This window comes from Myxocyprinus asiaticus, chromosome 19 (genome assembly GCF_019703515.2).
Source record: "Myxocyprinus asiaticus isolate MX2 ecotype Aquarium Trade chromosome 19, UBuf_Myxa_2, whole genome shotgun sequence".
NCBI classification, from domain to species: Eukaryota; Metazoa; Chordata; class Actinopteri; order Cypriniformes; family Catostomidae; genus Myxocyprinus; species Myxocyprinus asiaticus.
Window position 1 is genome coordinate 16,631,421 of NC_059362.1, and position 16,819 is coordinate 16,648,239.

The 16,819-nt window shown below is 39.0% G+C and overlaps 1 protein-coding gene across 3 annotated transcripts in view; it reads left to right on the forward strand.

The window, feature by feature from the left end:
• The window catches only part of LOC127410383 (disabled homolog 1-like), a 224,314-nt gene that overhangs the window by 168,909 nt on the left and 38,586 nt on the right, over positions 1-16,819 (forward strand). For 2 of the 3 annotated variants that reach the window (XM_051645619.1, XM_051645621.1), the window contains exons 5-8: positions 5,120-5,251; positions 9,421-9,540; positions 10,243-10,281; positions 13,675-13,737. In XM_051645619.1, the coding sequence (XP_051501579.1) occupies positions 5,120-5,251; positions 9,421-9,540; positions 10,243-10,281; positions 13,675-13,737 (354 nt within the window). The remainder of the gene's footprint in view (positions 1-5,119; positions 5,252-9,420; positions 9,541-10,242; positions 10,282-13,674; positions 13,738-16,819) is intronic. The other variant, XM_051645622.1, reaches the window with a different exon arrangement.

Here is a 16,819-nt window from a genome sequence, read left to right on the forward strand (position 1 = left end):
CAAAGCTTTGTGTGATTAACAGACCAAAATTTAGTCATACGGTTTTGAACACATAAGGGTGAATAAATAAATTATGACAGAATATTTCAGTTTTGGGTGAACTATTCCTTTAAGCATGCAAACATGAAGCTATGAAAGCTGTCTTTACCCATTAACCTCATTTGAAACTTTTTAAACAAAGGAAACCTCGTTCTCAAAGTTTGTTTAACACGTCACTGACAATACTTCATATTTAAGCATGGAAAATAGCACCTCGCAATCAAATGGGTTGTCATAAGATGTCATCCACTGTGAAAACTCTTGAGTTAACTGCCAAACCCTGGGGGATGCATCTCTCATCCCCCGTGCTTGTGTCGTGTGGTGTGTGTATTGTGTTAGTGATGTTTTAATGACTCTAGATGAAGTGGGTGGTGAGGGGAAGATTGCCACTTGCAGTAGATTTGAGCAGATGATTGCTCTTCAGAGGCAGGAGGCTGACACAAGCGCAGAGGACCTGGAGTTTTAGCCATCAGCCAGGAGTTTTCGCTCTGAGCTCGTGACCTATTTGTCTCCTCCAACCCCCTCTTTGGGTTAATGCCCCCTTCATTTTAATGTCCATTCAGTGCTTGAAGGCTGTTTCTGATGGACTCAGTTGCAGTCCCTGCATTTTAAAGGTGCACTTATTTATTTTTTCCTCATTAAATAGTTTTACCTTTCAATAGTGAATAGTACTTTTGAAAAATATGTTAAAAATTATGTAGATGTGCATGAGATGAAGATCTAGTTTTATCAGTAGCCTAATAAAAGCTGTTTGATTTTACATGGTGCTGGGCTTTACATGGTGCTGTTGACATTAAAACATATTATATTTTAACAATATATTTGAATGTAAGAAATATATATATAAATTAATTATACCTTTTTTTCTACAGTATCAATAACTCTCAATTCAGTTCACATGCGCTGTCTTGTTGGCAGCTGATTGCCAGCACTTACGTTTGCGTACCCAAGATCCGCAGGGGAAAAATCTACCAATCAGGGAATTGCAGCAAAAGAGTGACCGTTAAATTCCATAAATCAGTCTGAATGAAAAAACGTCTCGGTTACGTGAAACATAACCCTGGTTCCCTGAGTGGAAACGAGACACTGCATAATCACATTGGGACATGCCCTGAGTGTCACGTGGTCTGAAGCCCTTGTACAATCATGCCAATTTATTTGCTGGTGGCACTTAGGCAACACCCCTAGAGAGCTAGGTCATGGGCTTCATAAAAGCGCTCACTTTGGTGCCACCGAGTCAGATTTTCTGCAGGAAGGCACGAGCCTATGCAGCTGCTAGAGAGTATGGCCAGCTTACGCAGAATCTCGTTCCCACACAGGGAACCAGAGTTAAGTTTCATGTAACCAAGACTTTCCCATTCATAGGAATTCGAGCTGCGTAATCGCATTGGGAAAGATATACATTCATGCCACGTGAGCAGTAGCTGCCAACTGTCTACACTCTTGTGGCAAGCATATAGCGGCACAAGTGAGCTAAAGCATCTGAATAAAACTGAAAGAAAATTATGAGTTTACTCCTGTTCCAACAGAGAGAACCTGGGAAGGAGTCAAACCCTCATCCAGATTACAAAATCTAACAAATGTATGCGGAGAGGACCACCCTGCCGCCATACAAATGTCCTTCAAGGACACACCTCTAGCCAAAGCCCATGAGGACACCATGCTCCTCATAGAATGGGCACCAATAACCAAAGGCGAAGGTAAACCGCGTGCTTCGTAAGCACTTGAAATTGTATCAGTAAGCCAATGAGACAGTCTATGCTTTGACACCAAAACACCCCTGTTGCGGCCACCAAAGCACACAAACAACTGCTCTGACTTACGCCACTGGCTAGTACAGTCAACATAACTTGAAGCGCCTGAACTGGGCAAAGCATATAAAATCTTTCATGCTGCTCCGACTCAAATGGGGGAGGATAGAAAGCCTGAAAATTAAGTGCGAGCAAAATTATGTAGAAACGACCTTGGAAAAATAGCCCAAATGAGGTTTTAACACCACTCTTGAACACCCTGGTGCAAAATCCATACATACAGGATTGATTGACAGGGCATGCAAATCACTAACCCTTTTAAACTATGCCAATGCTACTAGCAGGGCCATTTTAAGAGTAATAAACTTATCAGTGACTGTTGCCAACAGCTCAAACGGAGCACCTGAGAGCACCTATAAAACAACAGATAAATCCCATAAGGGAACACAGACGGGATAAAAAGGTCTAAGCCTGTGTACCCCGCGCATAAAACGAGAGACAAGAGAATGTGTACCGACAGAGAATCCATTGATAAGCATATGTTCAGCCACTATAGTGGCAACATAGACTTTAAGTGTTGCCAGGGCAACCCCGGACCCAAAACACTCTTGCAAAAAAAGCGCTGTACCAACAGGGCAGTGAACTGGATTTTCACCTCCCACTGTACACCAAGAAGCAAAAATATGCCACTTGAACATATAAAGCTTCCTAGATGATGGAGCTCTAGCATTCAGAATGGTATCAACCACATTGGGGGATAACCCATCATTCAAAAGAGTGCCTCATTGAGGGGCCATACACATAACTTCCACAAGTCTGGCCAAATGCTTCCCCGAGCCTGAGACTACATGTCTGTTCTGACTGGAATCTCCCAAGGCATTTCCTCCATGAGAGAGACCAGAGTCGAAAACCATACTTGAGATGGCCAAACGGCACCACTAACAGAAGCCGAACACGATCCTCCCAAACTTTCTGCAGAACTGCGTGCAGCAGACTGATCGGTGGGAATGCGTAAAGACGCGTTGTCGGCCACTGATGCGCCAACACATCGATGCCCAGCGGTGCCAGAGGCAAGAGGGAAAACCTGAATTGAATTGAGTTTGTCTGAATTTAATTACATAACCAAGTTTTATCATTCGAAGTACCCAGTTCAAAATGCCCTTCAGCTGCTGCCAAGCCGACAGACGGGAGGACAGAGGGATTAATGGATGGCTTTTGCCTGCAACGTGACATGTAACCATTTGCTGGCGTGCTTGGCTTACATTTGGCCACTGACCCAGAACCAGCGGCACAGCAGAGGGAAGCCTTCGCTCCTCCAATACTGTGGCTGGTTGAAGGGAATTAACCTTATCCCTTGTCCCTGGTATTTTGAACAGAGAAAAATTTATGAACATTGGGGGGAATGTTTATTTGAGAAAACAAGTTCGCCACAGCGCCCCAGCATTCTTTATGGGGGGACAACGTGTGGTGCTTATGTTCACTGTGTGTGCTTGATGAACATCGAATTATGTTATGCATGTCTCAAGACCCTTGTTCATGGAGATAGAGGCTGAACGGAATGTGTTTTTTATTTTTCGCTCCCCAGCGCAAGCTGCAGGGGGAAACTGAACTATATTCTGGCTGTCGGGTGTTCGAGGCATGAACAATGGCTAACTCAACCTGATGCTGTCCGAAGGGCAAACAGGAACGACACGGATATATTTGCATGGTCTGGTTTCATTCACCGAACTGGGGCTCACCCTTAATTTCACAGCTAGTCCATCAGGCTTGCTTCTGGTGTCCTGCCGGCCACTTAAAAGGGGCTGGTCCAACATCTAAATGCCTACGCGGACGCACCTGTGATGGCAGGAATGAACGAGGACCCCAATCTTTCTGAGGGGGTGCAAAATTCGTGTCCGGTGCCTTATGTGGCTCTTTGGTGGGATGTTGCGAAGATACCGAACGTGAATGCACCGGAGCTGCAGTGGGCTTTTTTCTCTCTCTGTGAGGAAGCATCTGCTGGAACACGGCAGTCTGCTCTTTCACAGCACTGAATTTTTCCACCACTGACTGGGCTGCATCACCGAACAATCCGGATTGTGACACAGAGGCGTTCATTAGAAAGGCCTTGTCCTTGTCACAAATATCTGTGAGTGTAAGCTACAGATGGTATTCTGCCACCACGAGGCCCACCATATTCCGACCAACAGCATGAGCAATATGTTTGGTAGCTCTTAGCGCCAAGTCAGAAGCTCGGCACAATTCCATGACGGCCTCAGCATCCAGTCCAGCTCCCTTGCCTAAATCCCTCATAAAATGGGCCTGGTAGGCTTGCAATACTGCCAGTGTGTGCAAAGCCGAAACCACCTGGCCTGAAGTCTGATAGGCCTTGCGAGTCACACGGCCATGTGGCGCTGGCAGACTTGCGGCCTGCACCAGCACGTGGCTTGACCAAATTTCTGAAGGAGGCAAGCCTTTCACGGAGCGTCCTTATGTTTATTAAATCGCACTGAGGCCGCGTTGGAGAAACCCCAGACAGGTGACATGCATGTCGTAGGAATCTTCACCGATGATGAACCACGTGCACGGAGGTAAGCACAAAATTCCATCCTGTGTTGCCACTCAAAAGGGAGAATAATAATGATCCTCGCTTCAACGTGAGTTGTTGGTACAACAGGGGCCAGACGAGATCATGCACTGAAGAACAGAAAATCTGACTCGATGGTGCCAAATCGAGCACTTTTTTGGAGCCTGTGACGTAGCTCTATAAGGGCATTGCTTAAGCACCACCAGCCAATAAATTGGTGTGATTGTACAAGGGCTTCAGACCACGTGACACTCAGGGCGTGTCCCAATGTGATTACGCAGCTCGAGTTCCTACGAAAGGGAGCCTAGTTGGTGTCTCTACACTCTGAAACTACTACATTTTTATATATATGAATATTTTGCTGTATATTTAAAGTATATTGATCGCATACATATAATCATCCACTTTAAATCAATAGTTTTATATTTTTTGTTTTTAACAGCTAATAAAAGCAAAATGAAACTGTTCTTCATTTATAACTTTTACATTTAAAGCTTTGTTGCCTGGCAACAATGCTAAACAGTTTCTGGTGGTACTACCATTCAGTTATAATATAACACAGTTTGAATGCAGACCAGTTGTGGCAAGGGCAGGGGGACAATCAAATTTGAGTGATTCTTTGCACTAACTTAAGGCAACTTCTTATTTTTTTTTTTTTTTTTTTTTTTTATTTAAATGTCTCATATCAGAGCTAAACAGTTTCTCCTCATATTGGGTATTTTCAACTCTGTAGCTCTGAACTGACTCTGGCTTTTGTCCTCAGGTTCTTCAGCACCATCATGCAGTCCATGAGATTTCCTATATCGCCAAGGATATCACGGACCACCGAGCCTTTGGTTATGTGAGTGGAAAAGAGGGAAACCACAGATTTGTGGCCATCAAAACCGCTCAGTCTGTAAGTACCCATTCATTAACCATGTAGCCATACCTGACAAACGTAAATGAGAAATAATGCGTTTGGGCTGCATGTGTTGTGTAGTCATATACATGACAACAGTGATAATAATCAAGACTTACCTTAGCTGCACACATGAAAAGTTTATAAATCAGTATCCTTGCCCAGGTACTGTAGCATATGCTGCACCATAAATCAGAATTATCAAACAGTCATGAAAAGATGAAACATTAGAAAGAAAAATATTACTTACCTGTTGTCGATCTGATGTCGGGCCCAACAAAGTTGTGATTCTTCATACCAATACCACAGCAAAAACATGAATATGCTGATGCCTTTATTTAAAAAGTTAATTGAAAAAGTAAATTTTAATATAAATATTAACAAATTAATTGTAAAAAATTATATAATTAATGGCTAAATCTGGATGAAGTTCCTTATCTGCTAACATCTCTTTTTGTATCTTTAATTTCAGCAATTTAATGTAACAAATTATTTATTTATTTATGCAAAAACCAAAAAAGAAACACATGCACCATTTATGTATTTATTATTATTATTATTATTATTATTATTATTATTATTATTAATCCATGTTGTATTTATATTTTATGATACAGTAAAATATATTTTGCAAAATGCCACAAAAATTTTTTTTCTCTTACTCAATACAAGGATACAGCTGAATTTCTTTCACAAGACCATCACAGCTTTAGCTGTGTCAGGGCCCAGAGACTGATGATGTGCTTAATAACTGGGAGGAGATGCTGGCAGTGTGGAATAACAGCCTGAGTGGGTTGGATCTGAATGATATGTGTCATGTTGTTGCTGTTGGCTTGTTGGGATTCAAGCATTAACACAGCTGCATTCATCTGACCAAGAGCCACAGGAGACAACATCATCCGGAGAATCTCAGTTTTCGAAATGTCCAGCAGAGTGGCAGAGACCAGGCGGAGACTGTCTTCCTAATGGTGGACACCCATTGCATCCCGTCAAGTGCTGCGTTGGATCAGGCCAAGCTGGTTACGGTAGCTGGGCAGACACTCATGCGGCTTACAAACTGTAGATTGGAGGCCACAAAAGTTCCAGGTTGATGCTTAGGCTGGTTGATGCACAGGACAGGCAGTGTAATTGCTGAGCTGTCCTGCAGTGTCATCACAGTGGCAGAGCTCTCCTCCCAAATCGCTTCGACGATGACGTCAGGTATTGTCGTGTGAGCACAGTCCTGGATTTTTCTCTGGGACTGAGCGACTCTCAACCGCCTTTTGCCCACAGATTGGCCATTCATCGTCGCCAGCACATTGTTGCCATCTTCAGGGGAGGAGAAGTAGGCAAGTCTGCACCCCTTGCTCCATCCATTCTCCATCATCACTATAGCACTAGTGATGTTCCCAAATGGAGGCAACAGATTCTGCACATACAGACTTACCCCAGGATGACTGATCTCATTGTCCCATCACTCATGATTGGCTGGTTGGGTGGTGGCGGGCATCACATGATCCTCAAGGGTTTGCCCTAGAGGGGCTAATACATTAGAGTGTCCAGTGGAGATTTAGATTTTTTTAAAGCAGAACTAATATGCACTGTTATTCTATGAAGATGTTCTATATGAATGGCTTTCACTGTTGGGTCTTCGTGTTTATATCAGCGTGTCCTGCTGAACATGTTTAGATGCTCTCCTCCCGCGAACGTCGACAGGGGAGTATATGGTGGCGTATATGGTATATGGTAAATCTCCAATGAGAGTTGGGGGCCACTGGGCTTCAGCCCGTGTAAGCATGTGCATTAATGTACCCCTGCTCTCTTCCCATGTTTTATTGGTTTCTGGTGCTTTTCTTTGTTGCTGCATTGCTCTGGTCTGCAGTGTGCAGCGGCAGTTGCTCAGTGGATTTCTATACCGGGTCGATGAGAATATGTCATCCTCTCTCCTTCACAGCCATCGCTCTCTCACTCTGAACTACAGGTGACCCAGTGCTCCATATCACAAGAGGATAAAGGAAAATCCTGCAACCTCTATATGCACTATTTCTCTTTCCCATCTAAGAACAATGTTTGTTCACTCCTTCCACAATGTTGGTCTGCTTTCAATTATTAATTTCTGAAATCTCATGTTGTCATGTTTTTTGTTTTTTTTCCTGTTTCTTCACGTCTGTCTCTCCTTTTCTCCCTCTTTCTACCCTTAAGTAATATGGCAGTACCATGGTACAGATATAGTACGGGAATACCATGGTACTTTGAAATATGCCATGGTTCGGAATTATTTCAATATTCATCTACCATGGTATTTTCATGATAGTCCAAGGTATGTCAACGAATGCTATAGTATGGTACATATACAGGGAATCATGTTATTTCCATGGTGCATTTCCAAAAAGCATGGTATTACCATGGCACATGTCCCAAAAATCATGGTATTTCCATAGTACAAGTCCAAGTGCCCTTTTTTTCACTTCCACCCCTCCTTTCGCTTATACTTTCAATTTCTTTCCCTCATTTCTTTCTCTCTTCTTTTATTTCCTGCAAACGCTCTTTTTCTTTCCCACGTCTGCTTATATTGCCTTATTGTGTAATGTGAGTCTGCTGGAGTAGGCAGCAGAAAAATACCCTCGGCAAAGTTTGAGGGCAAATGTTCACCACATTTTTATCCATGAGAATTGTTTTTAGATATTAGTGACATTTATGCAGCACTAGACAGGAGATGCATTTTTAATGTTAACATGGATGCTAACTTCAAAAAGAGTGAAGTTTGATCCAACCCAACCCTTTCAAATGGAGAGCACTTTGTTCTGTCACCTCTCATCTGGCAGATTTAAGAGCACCAGAAGCAGAGGTTAAGAGGTCCACTTCTTTTTATACTATAGTTATTGTCTGAAGTGCTTGAAGAAACGTAGAGGCGATACACTGGATCTTCAATATGGATCCTTATTGAAAATATTGTTTGAAGATCAGGGTTCCCAATGTGGATTTTTCAATGTGATAATGCACAGTAAATATAGGATTTTTATGGAAAAAAAATGCGCTAAAGTACACATTAGTGTACACTTAATTTTGCAGCATGGTGTTTCGCAATATATTGCTCAAATAAAAAAAAATGGCATAACGGATGAAACTAGAGACTCGAACAGGTTTCAGTGTAAAAACTTAATTAGGTTTCTTGCAAGATGTAGTTTTGTTGGCATTTCTCCTAAAGACAAACTCCGCTGTGATCGTTGTGCCATATTGTTTTGTCACATGACTCAGTGTGTCAAAAGTTTAACCCTTTACAGACAGAGTCTCCTGATCTGAGATCAGTCAGTTTAAATTAAATTAAATCATGCATTGCTTATAGTGAACCAAAATTTCCAGGCCTGGACAAGTCATGGACATGACTAAAATCTTAAAAAGTAATGGTGGAAGTCATGGAAATTTCTATAGTAAATATACAGTACATGTTTCTTAGCTAGAAATTGCTCTTTGTGAGTGCAATCTCTGAAAATAAAATACAATTATTTTAAAAATGTTATTCAGTAATCACGACTGATTGGAAAATTAATGTGAAAATCATGGAAAATCCTTGGTCAAAAGGTGTGGAACCCTATAAGATTCAAAAGTTACAGTATTCTGTTAGAGTCATAATAGGTTAATTTTTTTTTTTTTTAAGCCTTTTTCTAATATTAAGTTATATTAATCATTTGAATATTTAAGGTTGCATACTTCTGAATATTTAGAATTAATACATTCTTTAAGTTAATATGTTTTAATTTGATATTTTGTATTTTTATGAGTAAATATTTGACTTAGAAATATTTTTTTTTCCTTTAAGATTCTATTACAGTAGTCAGTTCCATACATAATATGCATTAGGTGCATGACCATTAATTTTTGAATACTGAAGAAGAATAAGAAGGGCAAGGTCCTAGACAGTTCCCTGACTGTGACATTATGTTATTTTGAAGCTTGCAAATTATGTATATTGTTGTTGTTGGTTTTTTTAACAAATGGTAAAAACTGTTAAACTGCATGTTTGTGACTTTATACTTCTACAATATCCCCTTTTGTAAATGATGTAAGAAAGGCTTAGACCACCATTATAGAATCTTACTCCAACTTCTCCTCTCTTCCTCTCTCTGACATACTCTTTGTCTCTCTATAAATCGGTAAAACTATCTCTCTCTCCCATCTATTCCCAGGCTGAGCCGGTGATCCTTGACCTCCGTGACCTTTTCCAGTTGATTTATGAGATTAAGCAGAGGGAGGAGATTGAGAAGAAAGCTCAGAAGGACAAGCAGTGTGAACAAGCTGTTTATCAGGTAACACACACTCGTATGAAATATTTACACTCACATAAACACAAAATCCCAAAGAGAATTCAGAATGTCTAACACGCCATTATTGCTCAGTCATATATACACCCGCATATACAGTACATCAGCACACGAGCGAGAGCAGCATAAAACAGAAACAACAAATAAACAACTCAACACGAAATGTGATGAAATATAGAATAGAAATGGTTGAATATATATAGAAAACAAAGCCATTTCCGAGATGGCATATGTATTATTTATTTCAGAGAATATCATGATTAGGTTCATATAAGGCAGCTCTTTCCACTTCCTCTCTATCTCCCTCCATCTCTCTGTCTGTTGAGCCTCTGCAGACAGATGCATATCTACGGGTTGATTTTCCTCACACTGCTTTCTCAATTAAGACCAAATCACCCCTCTCTGGCTGTGCAAGTTACATCTTTGTTCCTATTTCCATTGCCAGATGTTAAAAATGTGCTTCTGTTTTTTTATACAACACACCAAACTCTATGAGTCAACTCATTTTTGTATTATGACTAATAGAAAGTCTAGTCATGAGAAACATAAATTCAGTAAAGTCTGTAGTAAGTCAAGTAAGTGAGAAAAAAATATATTTCTCTTCCCCTATCATGTTTCACACCTCCTCCTATCGCTTGTTCTTTCCTTCTTTGACCTCCAATCCCCTCTTTGCAATCACTCCTGCAGACCATTTTGGAAGAAGATGTGGAGGATCCTGTGTATCAGGTAATGCTTTGAAATTAACTGTAAATCATTATGTCTGCCTAAACATACCCTCTCAAATTACTCTGCCTCTCACTGTCACGTTCTACAGGGCTCCCTGCTCAGTAATATGCATTTTATCTCATTTACAGAAATAAATAATTCCACTCCATTTTTCTGCTCTTTTTCACTCTTCCTGAATTAATAAGTCCTGTTATTATGTCATTTGTATGTAAATAAATGGTGAATCATCACTGTAATGGTTTGCTAACTGTTTTCCTTTTCATAAATTGGGTATATTCCGGTAAAACTGTGATGCAGTATCAGTCCTGGAAGCTTCCCTTGTTCGTACTGAAAACAGACAGCTTTAACACATCCCATTTGGGCTACCTACATGTGTGTGTGCGTTTACATGCATTGCATTGCCTGCCTTTCTGTATTGTCTAGTGTGCATCATACAGCAAATAATGGCCATAAGGAGTCTATGCAATGAACTCAAGAAATTGCCTTTGATGGATTTTATGCAATTTGAGAATGTAAACCAGACAACTAAAACTTGAATACAGGGTCCAAAATGAACTTTTTGCCATACCTGCCAATGACAGGGGAATTGAGAAAAAGTGCCAGCCATGAATATTTATTACCAGCCATAAAATTGTTCTAGATAAACCTGGCATATTTTCTACTGAGGTACAGTAGACGTTGTTAGTCACGACAAGTGTTTTTACTTTAGCAAACTGTTTGTCTTTGCATTCTTTAAACCATTTAATATTGCACTTCCTATTATAGAAAAACAGTTAAATTAGTTGCACACCTTACATTTTGAGGTGAAAAACATAGTACATATACAGTATAAGGAAAAATATAATCGCACAACTCATTTTAGCAAAGCAGATTTGTTTATTTCCCAACGTTTCGGCCTCACGGCATATCTTGACAAAGTCCATGAGGCCAAAATGTCCGTGAATAAATAAATCTGGGTTTTAAAGATGAGTTGAGCAGTTCCAAATAAAGTCACAAGTCAACTGGAGTAACTAATTGGCCGAAGCCAGTTTTTACTTGCATTTGGCACTTGACAAGTATTCATTTTGGAGCCTGCTTGAATATATAGACTAGAAATCTATCAAAATAACCTTTATCTGTGCTGTACAAAGTAAATAGTGTAAAGACTCTAGTATAGCCTTTAATAGCAAGACTGAATGTCCAAAAGTCATTAGCGACAAAGTAGAGAAGAAATTAGAATGGTTGTCCCTAGACCTCTATCAGTTATACGCTCCATGCCTAAAAATCAATAATTTTCTGCAATGTAGTGTTGAACTGATAAGCATTATCAATTTGCTGATAAGAGGTCCTAGAGAAGGATTGGCCAGTGGCTACAACTCTGTAACAGAATAAATTAGCCAATGGCAGTAGTTAATGGGAAAAAATGGGAAAGACAAAGTCATTATGTGTAATGTCACAGAAAATGGAAACGATACTGCCATTAGCATTAATGTGGTCTAGAACGGACAGGAATTAGTGATTAGCTGGAATGCTGTATGACAAAAATCGCTAGGCTATCTGGTCTCACTGTTGTCCCTGCATTATGGAAGAATATATATCACAGAAAAGGGTTAGAATGAAAATGGCCCTAAAGCTCAGTGGCTGGCTTTCCAAGAATCATCCCAAATGCAGACTGACGCTGGGACAGTTTTGTTATCACCAAGGCCGTAACCATGTCTTGAACTTTGGGGGGGACCAAACCATTTTGAAGGGTTGGGGGTCGGGGGTGTTGAAGTAAAAATATATTGGTACTCTTTGGTCCTGACTAAAAATGTTAAATGCAATAAAGGGCCAAAATTTGATAATTTTTGGTTTTAAAAGGTATGTTGTTGTTTTTTAAAGTTCATACAGTACAAGACAAACGCTGTGTCTGCATTGCTAGCAATTCACCTGATTCAGTCATATTTTTTTTCTTTTTATGCTGTCTAAAAGAAAAGACGAATATAATTAGAATTTCTTTTCATCACTGATGTATCTGTAAAATGACATGACTGTGTCAGCATGGCTAGCAAATAGAAAATACACAAAATTATTTACTGACCTCAAGTTGTCCTTATTTTTTACTTTTTTTTCCAATGAGAACCTTAACACAATCTTCAAGAATCCTAATGCTGCTCTTTTCCATACAAAAACATATTGTATGGAAGTACTGAAAAAGTTCATATTGAAAAAGTAACAGCATATGGTTATGAACAACATAAGGGTGAGTGAGCAAAAGTACATTTTCCATTTTTAGGTGAATTACTCCTTTAACTGGTGGCTAATTTTATGCCACAGACATGACAAGGACATACTCAAAATAGAATGGTCTCTTTTAAAAGAAGACTCTCAGGAGATGATGAACTAAATTTAGAATTAATTTAAGACATAAATAAATTATTTAGAAAATCTTAGAGACACTGTCTCTGCCACAACCTAAAAACTCAATTGAAGCCACAAGTCTTACCATGTTCTAGTTTTAATCTGAGGGTGATAACGCTCTATTTTGAGGTTAAGATCTGGCCATATCTGATTATTGGAGGGGACTTGTCCCCCTCAATGTACATTGTGGTTACGGCCCTGGTTGTCACTGCTTCGCTAACATTAGCATGCCTCATTAAAGAAACATGAAGTGTTGTGTTTTTTACTGGGATTTATTTCCCCTTAATGTTGTAAAAAAAAAAAAAAAAAATTGTCACCCTGTTTGCAGAAGAGTACAGTAGAGATACACACACACACACACAAAAAAAATGTGGATTATAAAATTTTATAGGCAGAAGTCAGATGGAATATATGCATGAGGTAGAAAGAACATATTGCAAGTTCTCCTTCCTTGTTTTTATTTGTTATTATTTTATAAGCTGACAAAATGTAGTGATTTTTTTTTCTCTGATTTGAAACTGTTATAGATGCACATAGTTGTACAACACAAAAATCATTTTCCTAAACAGTATTTATTTGACTTGCTTTCCAGTAAAATATGTAAACATCCTTAATAGAAGATTAAGTACTTGTGTAGCAAAATTTTGTACGATAATAAGATGCAATTTTGCTTCTTAAGTAAATTCATCTTGTTTGAAGAATGTTTAGAAAGTCAAAAAGACTTATTTAAAAATGTATTTATGCTGTGTATGATACCAATATATGAACTTGAGGGACCATAAAGTCAGAGCGTGTTTCTGAAGGTCAAGATGCAACCATCATTTAGTCCGAAAGCCATTCACTCTTCCTCAAGGCTTAGTGGGGTCACTGCTCTGCTCCTGGGCCCGTGACCGCTGTTGAGTCTGTGTCATCAATCAGTCTTTTTCCTTTTTTCTTTTCCTCTCCTACTTACCTTTTTCCTGTCCCCTTTTTTTACCTTTGCCTTTTTATCTTCCTCTGCTGCCGATGTTGTAGTACATTGTATTTGAAGCGGGACACGAGCCCATCCGTGACCAATCAGAGGAGAGCATATATCAGGTACACTGCCAAATCCCTCCCTTGTCTTCTCAAAAATGCTGCCTTTTAAATTATAGTAGCTTGAATTAATGAAACAGACCCTTAAATAGTAGCTTAAACTGAAAACAATAAAACATGCTCACCACTACACTAAAATGTCAAATTTACAGTAATAATTGACAGCTGTGTCAGAAATGTATTAATTTTTTAATTAAAAAATATGACATTGTCTCAGGCATTTTGGTGAATATGTTTCATGTTTTTTACTTATTATAAACAGAATTTTAAAAATAGTTTACTGTAAAAGTATATGTATTTTTAATGAAATATAAGTATTTTTAATGAAATATCAATGTTCTACATAAATGTAAGTAAATTCATACTGAACATAATTTGTACTATATTTTACAGGGGGAAAAAATACTTGTATTGTCTTTAAACAATGTTATTTTTACACAGTTATTTACTTTAGCATTTTTATAATTTTCCATTAAATTTATTTATATTTTAATAATTTAACAACAATTTAGTTTCATTTCTAAACTGTCCTCAAAACACTTTAGGAAAAATTGTCTCTTCAGCTTATTAGGAAATGTTGAAATTTGTTTTGTTGCTATCCACTACACCAGTGGTTCTCAACCATGGAGTCTCAGTGAACTTTCAAGTGGTACTCAAGATGGTTTAAAATAAGATTATAAGCAATATTATAATAATCTACCTTAACAGAAATGCTAAAAATCAAGGTGCCGTGAAGTTTTGGTGCTTTTGTGCAAGCATGTGCTAAGTCTAGGCGCTGGTTGGTTTGGCGAAATCGCACACGCAAGGCGATATGGGCTGGGTCAAGTGCAATTTAATTCGGAGGTTCTTCTCCAGTTATTGCAATGTCTGCATCCTAATATATAGTCCTTTCCCTCAGTGATATAAACAAAGGCAGCACATTCATCAGAAGTTGGTAGTGTAAATGGACTGTATGCAATGAATTAGAAGAATGGAAATAGGGACTTACATTATTTTGTACATTAACTGCGTCCTTGTTGAATGTGACGCTCCTTTTATATGTATGGAAAATGTGGTTCAGGATTTGGATTTATGCTTTGTGAAATTATAGAGAATGTAAGTATTATTAATTATTTTCATCTACTGACACACAAATCATGACTAGTATTAACAGTGATTGTGTTGGAACGCACTTCACTTCTACCGGTCGATTTTGATTTTGAAAAATGAAATTCATTTATTGAAACACAAATTTTTTTTAAACCAAAAATATTTCTAAAATCAATTTACACTTCAAGCGAAATGAAAATATAACCAAAATAACAAAGTGAGTAAAAAAAAAACATTTTACTCTATCAAGTTCTTCCACCGGCCCCTTTTCCAGACTTAAAAATCAATCTACAACAACAGGTGGAAAAATACCAATTCAATGTAAATTAGATCTAAAATATAATTGTTAATATAAACATAATAGTAATTGAAAAATAAACTATGACCTAAAGATATTTTAACACAAATCTCATAAATATTTGTTTCATAAAACAGCTACAACAGTGACGTTATAGACATAATTTGATGTTCCAAGATATTTTCAGAGTTTGGACATGAACTTTATTACCACCTGCTGGTGGAATCTCCAAACAGCAAATGCATAAACTGAATTTGGACTTTGCGCTGAGATAAGATGTGCTTTTGAGTCAGCGCAATTACCTATTTCTCAGGAAAATACCAAATTGCGCTTTGCGGCACATCTTTAACATACAATAATTCACCAGTTTGCGCACATACACCCACAGATAGCGCAAACATTCCCATCCACACCCACTTGCGCTTTGCGCTAGTACAAAAATTGCACTTTAAATTTGCACTCTCACGAAAATTGGAGAAGATGTAGAGCACGGTCTTTGCACGTAACGCTGTGCTTAGTGCACTTACGAAAATAGAGCCCAATATGTCTTGTTTTAAATTAAAAAATGGATGCAATTCATTATTTTATATATCGACATTCATAGTTTATGTTAATAAAGTTTGAAAACAAGCTGCTTTGTCATCAGTACAGCAAAAATACCACAGGAAATTCATTATATTAGCCTACGTGGGGGTCTTTGAATATTACCTTGGACAATTGGGGGCCATGGAGTCAAAACGTTTGAGAACCTCTGCACTACACAATTCAGTCCATCAGTTTGATAAAGGTATGCATAGGCCTAAAAATTAAAGATATCAAGCAATTATTCTTAATTTTTTTTATATCAAACAGCCAATCTTAGCAACCTGCCATTATTCTTTAGATAAGACTTTAGAAGAAGTCCCACCTGTGAATTTGAACAGAGTTCTGTGCCAAGCCACACTAATTCAGCGTGACGGCCCTTACAAAGATTTACACCCAGTAATGTTTTGTGCTCTGAACGGCATGACCATGACAACAGCAGGTGTTGTATCCTCAGGTGCTACTTTTTTTTGTCACCTACGGCTTGAGTCACAGAAGTTACAGTACACTCTCAAGCAAAACAATAAACACATTAGTACCCCCAACACTTCGCCAACCTGTCTCCTCCACAACTTTGTATGGAGCCGGCTTATGGGTGAATTCACAAAACAGCTGCACCACTTTTTTGTCCTGTATTTCTGTGCATCTTATTCATTAACCACCCGCAAAACAGTTTAACCAGGCATTAATTGTGCTGAAATAGTGCAGTGCCATGTGTATTTTGTCACGGTCCTGTCACTGTGTCAGTCTGGGTTTTTGTCTGACAGAATCGTGGCATCATCATCCCATGTCTGTCTTGTGTTTCGTTGTCTGTCTTTGTGTGTGCACATGGTTTCAGTTGTATTCCCTGCCGTGCACCCTTCGGTCTGTCTTGTTTTATGTCGGGATCATGGTGTCTGGATCCTGACTTCCTGTCTGGTTCGGTTTCGGTCTGTGTCGGGATCCGGACACTCATGCTCCATGTCTGTCTGTTATTGACGTGGGTGCATTGCGCTTATGTCATCTTGGCAGCATGCACTTGCATCAATAGTTTGTCTGTCTCTTGCGAACACGGGTGTGCCTCGCGTCGTGCTCGCGTTGCGCACCCTGGTTGCAAGCTGTCTTCATGTTGTGCTG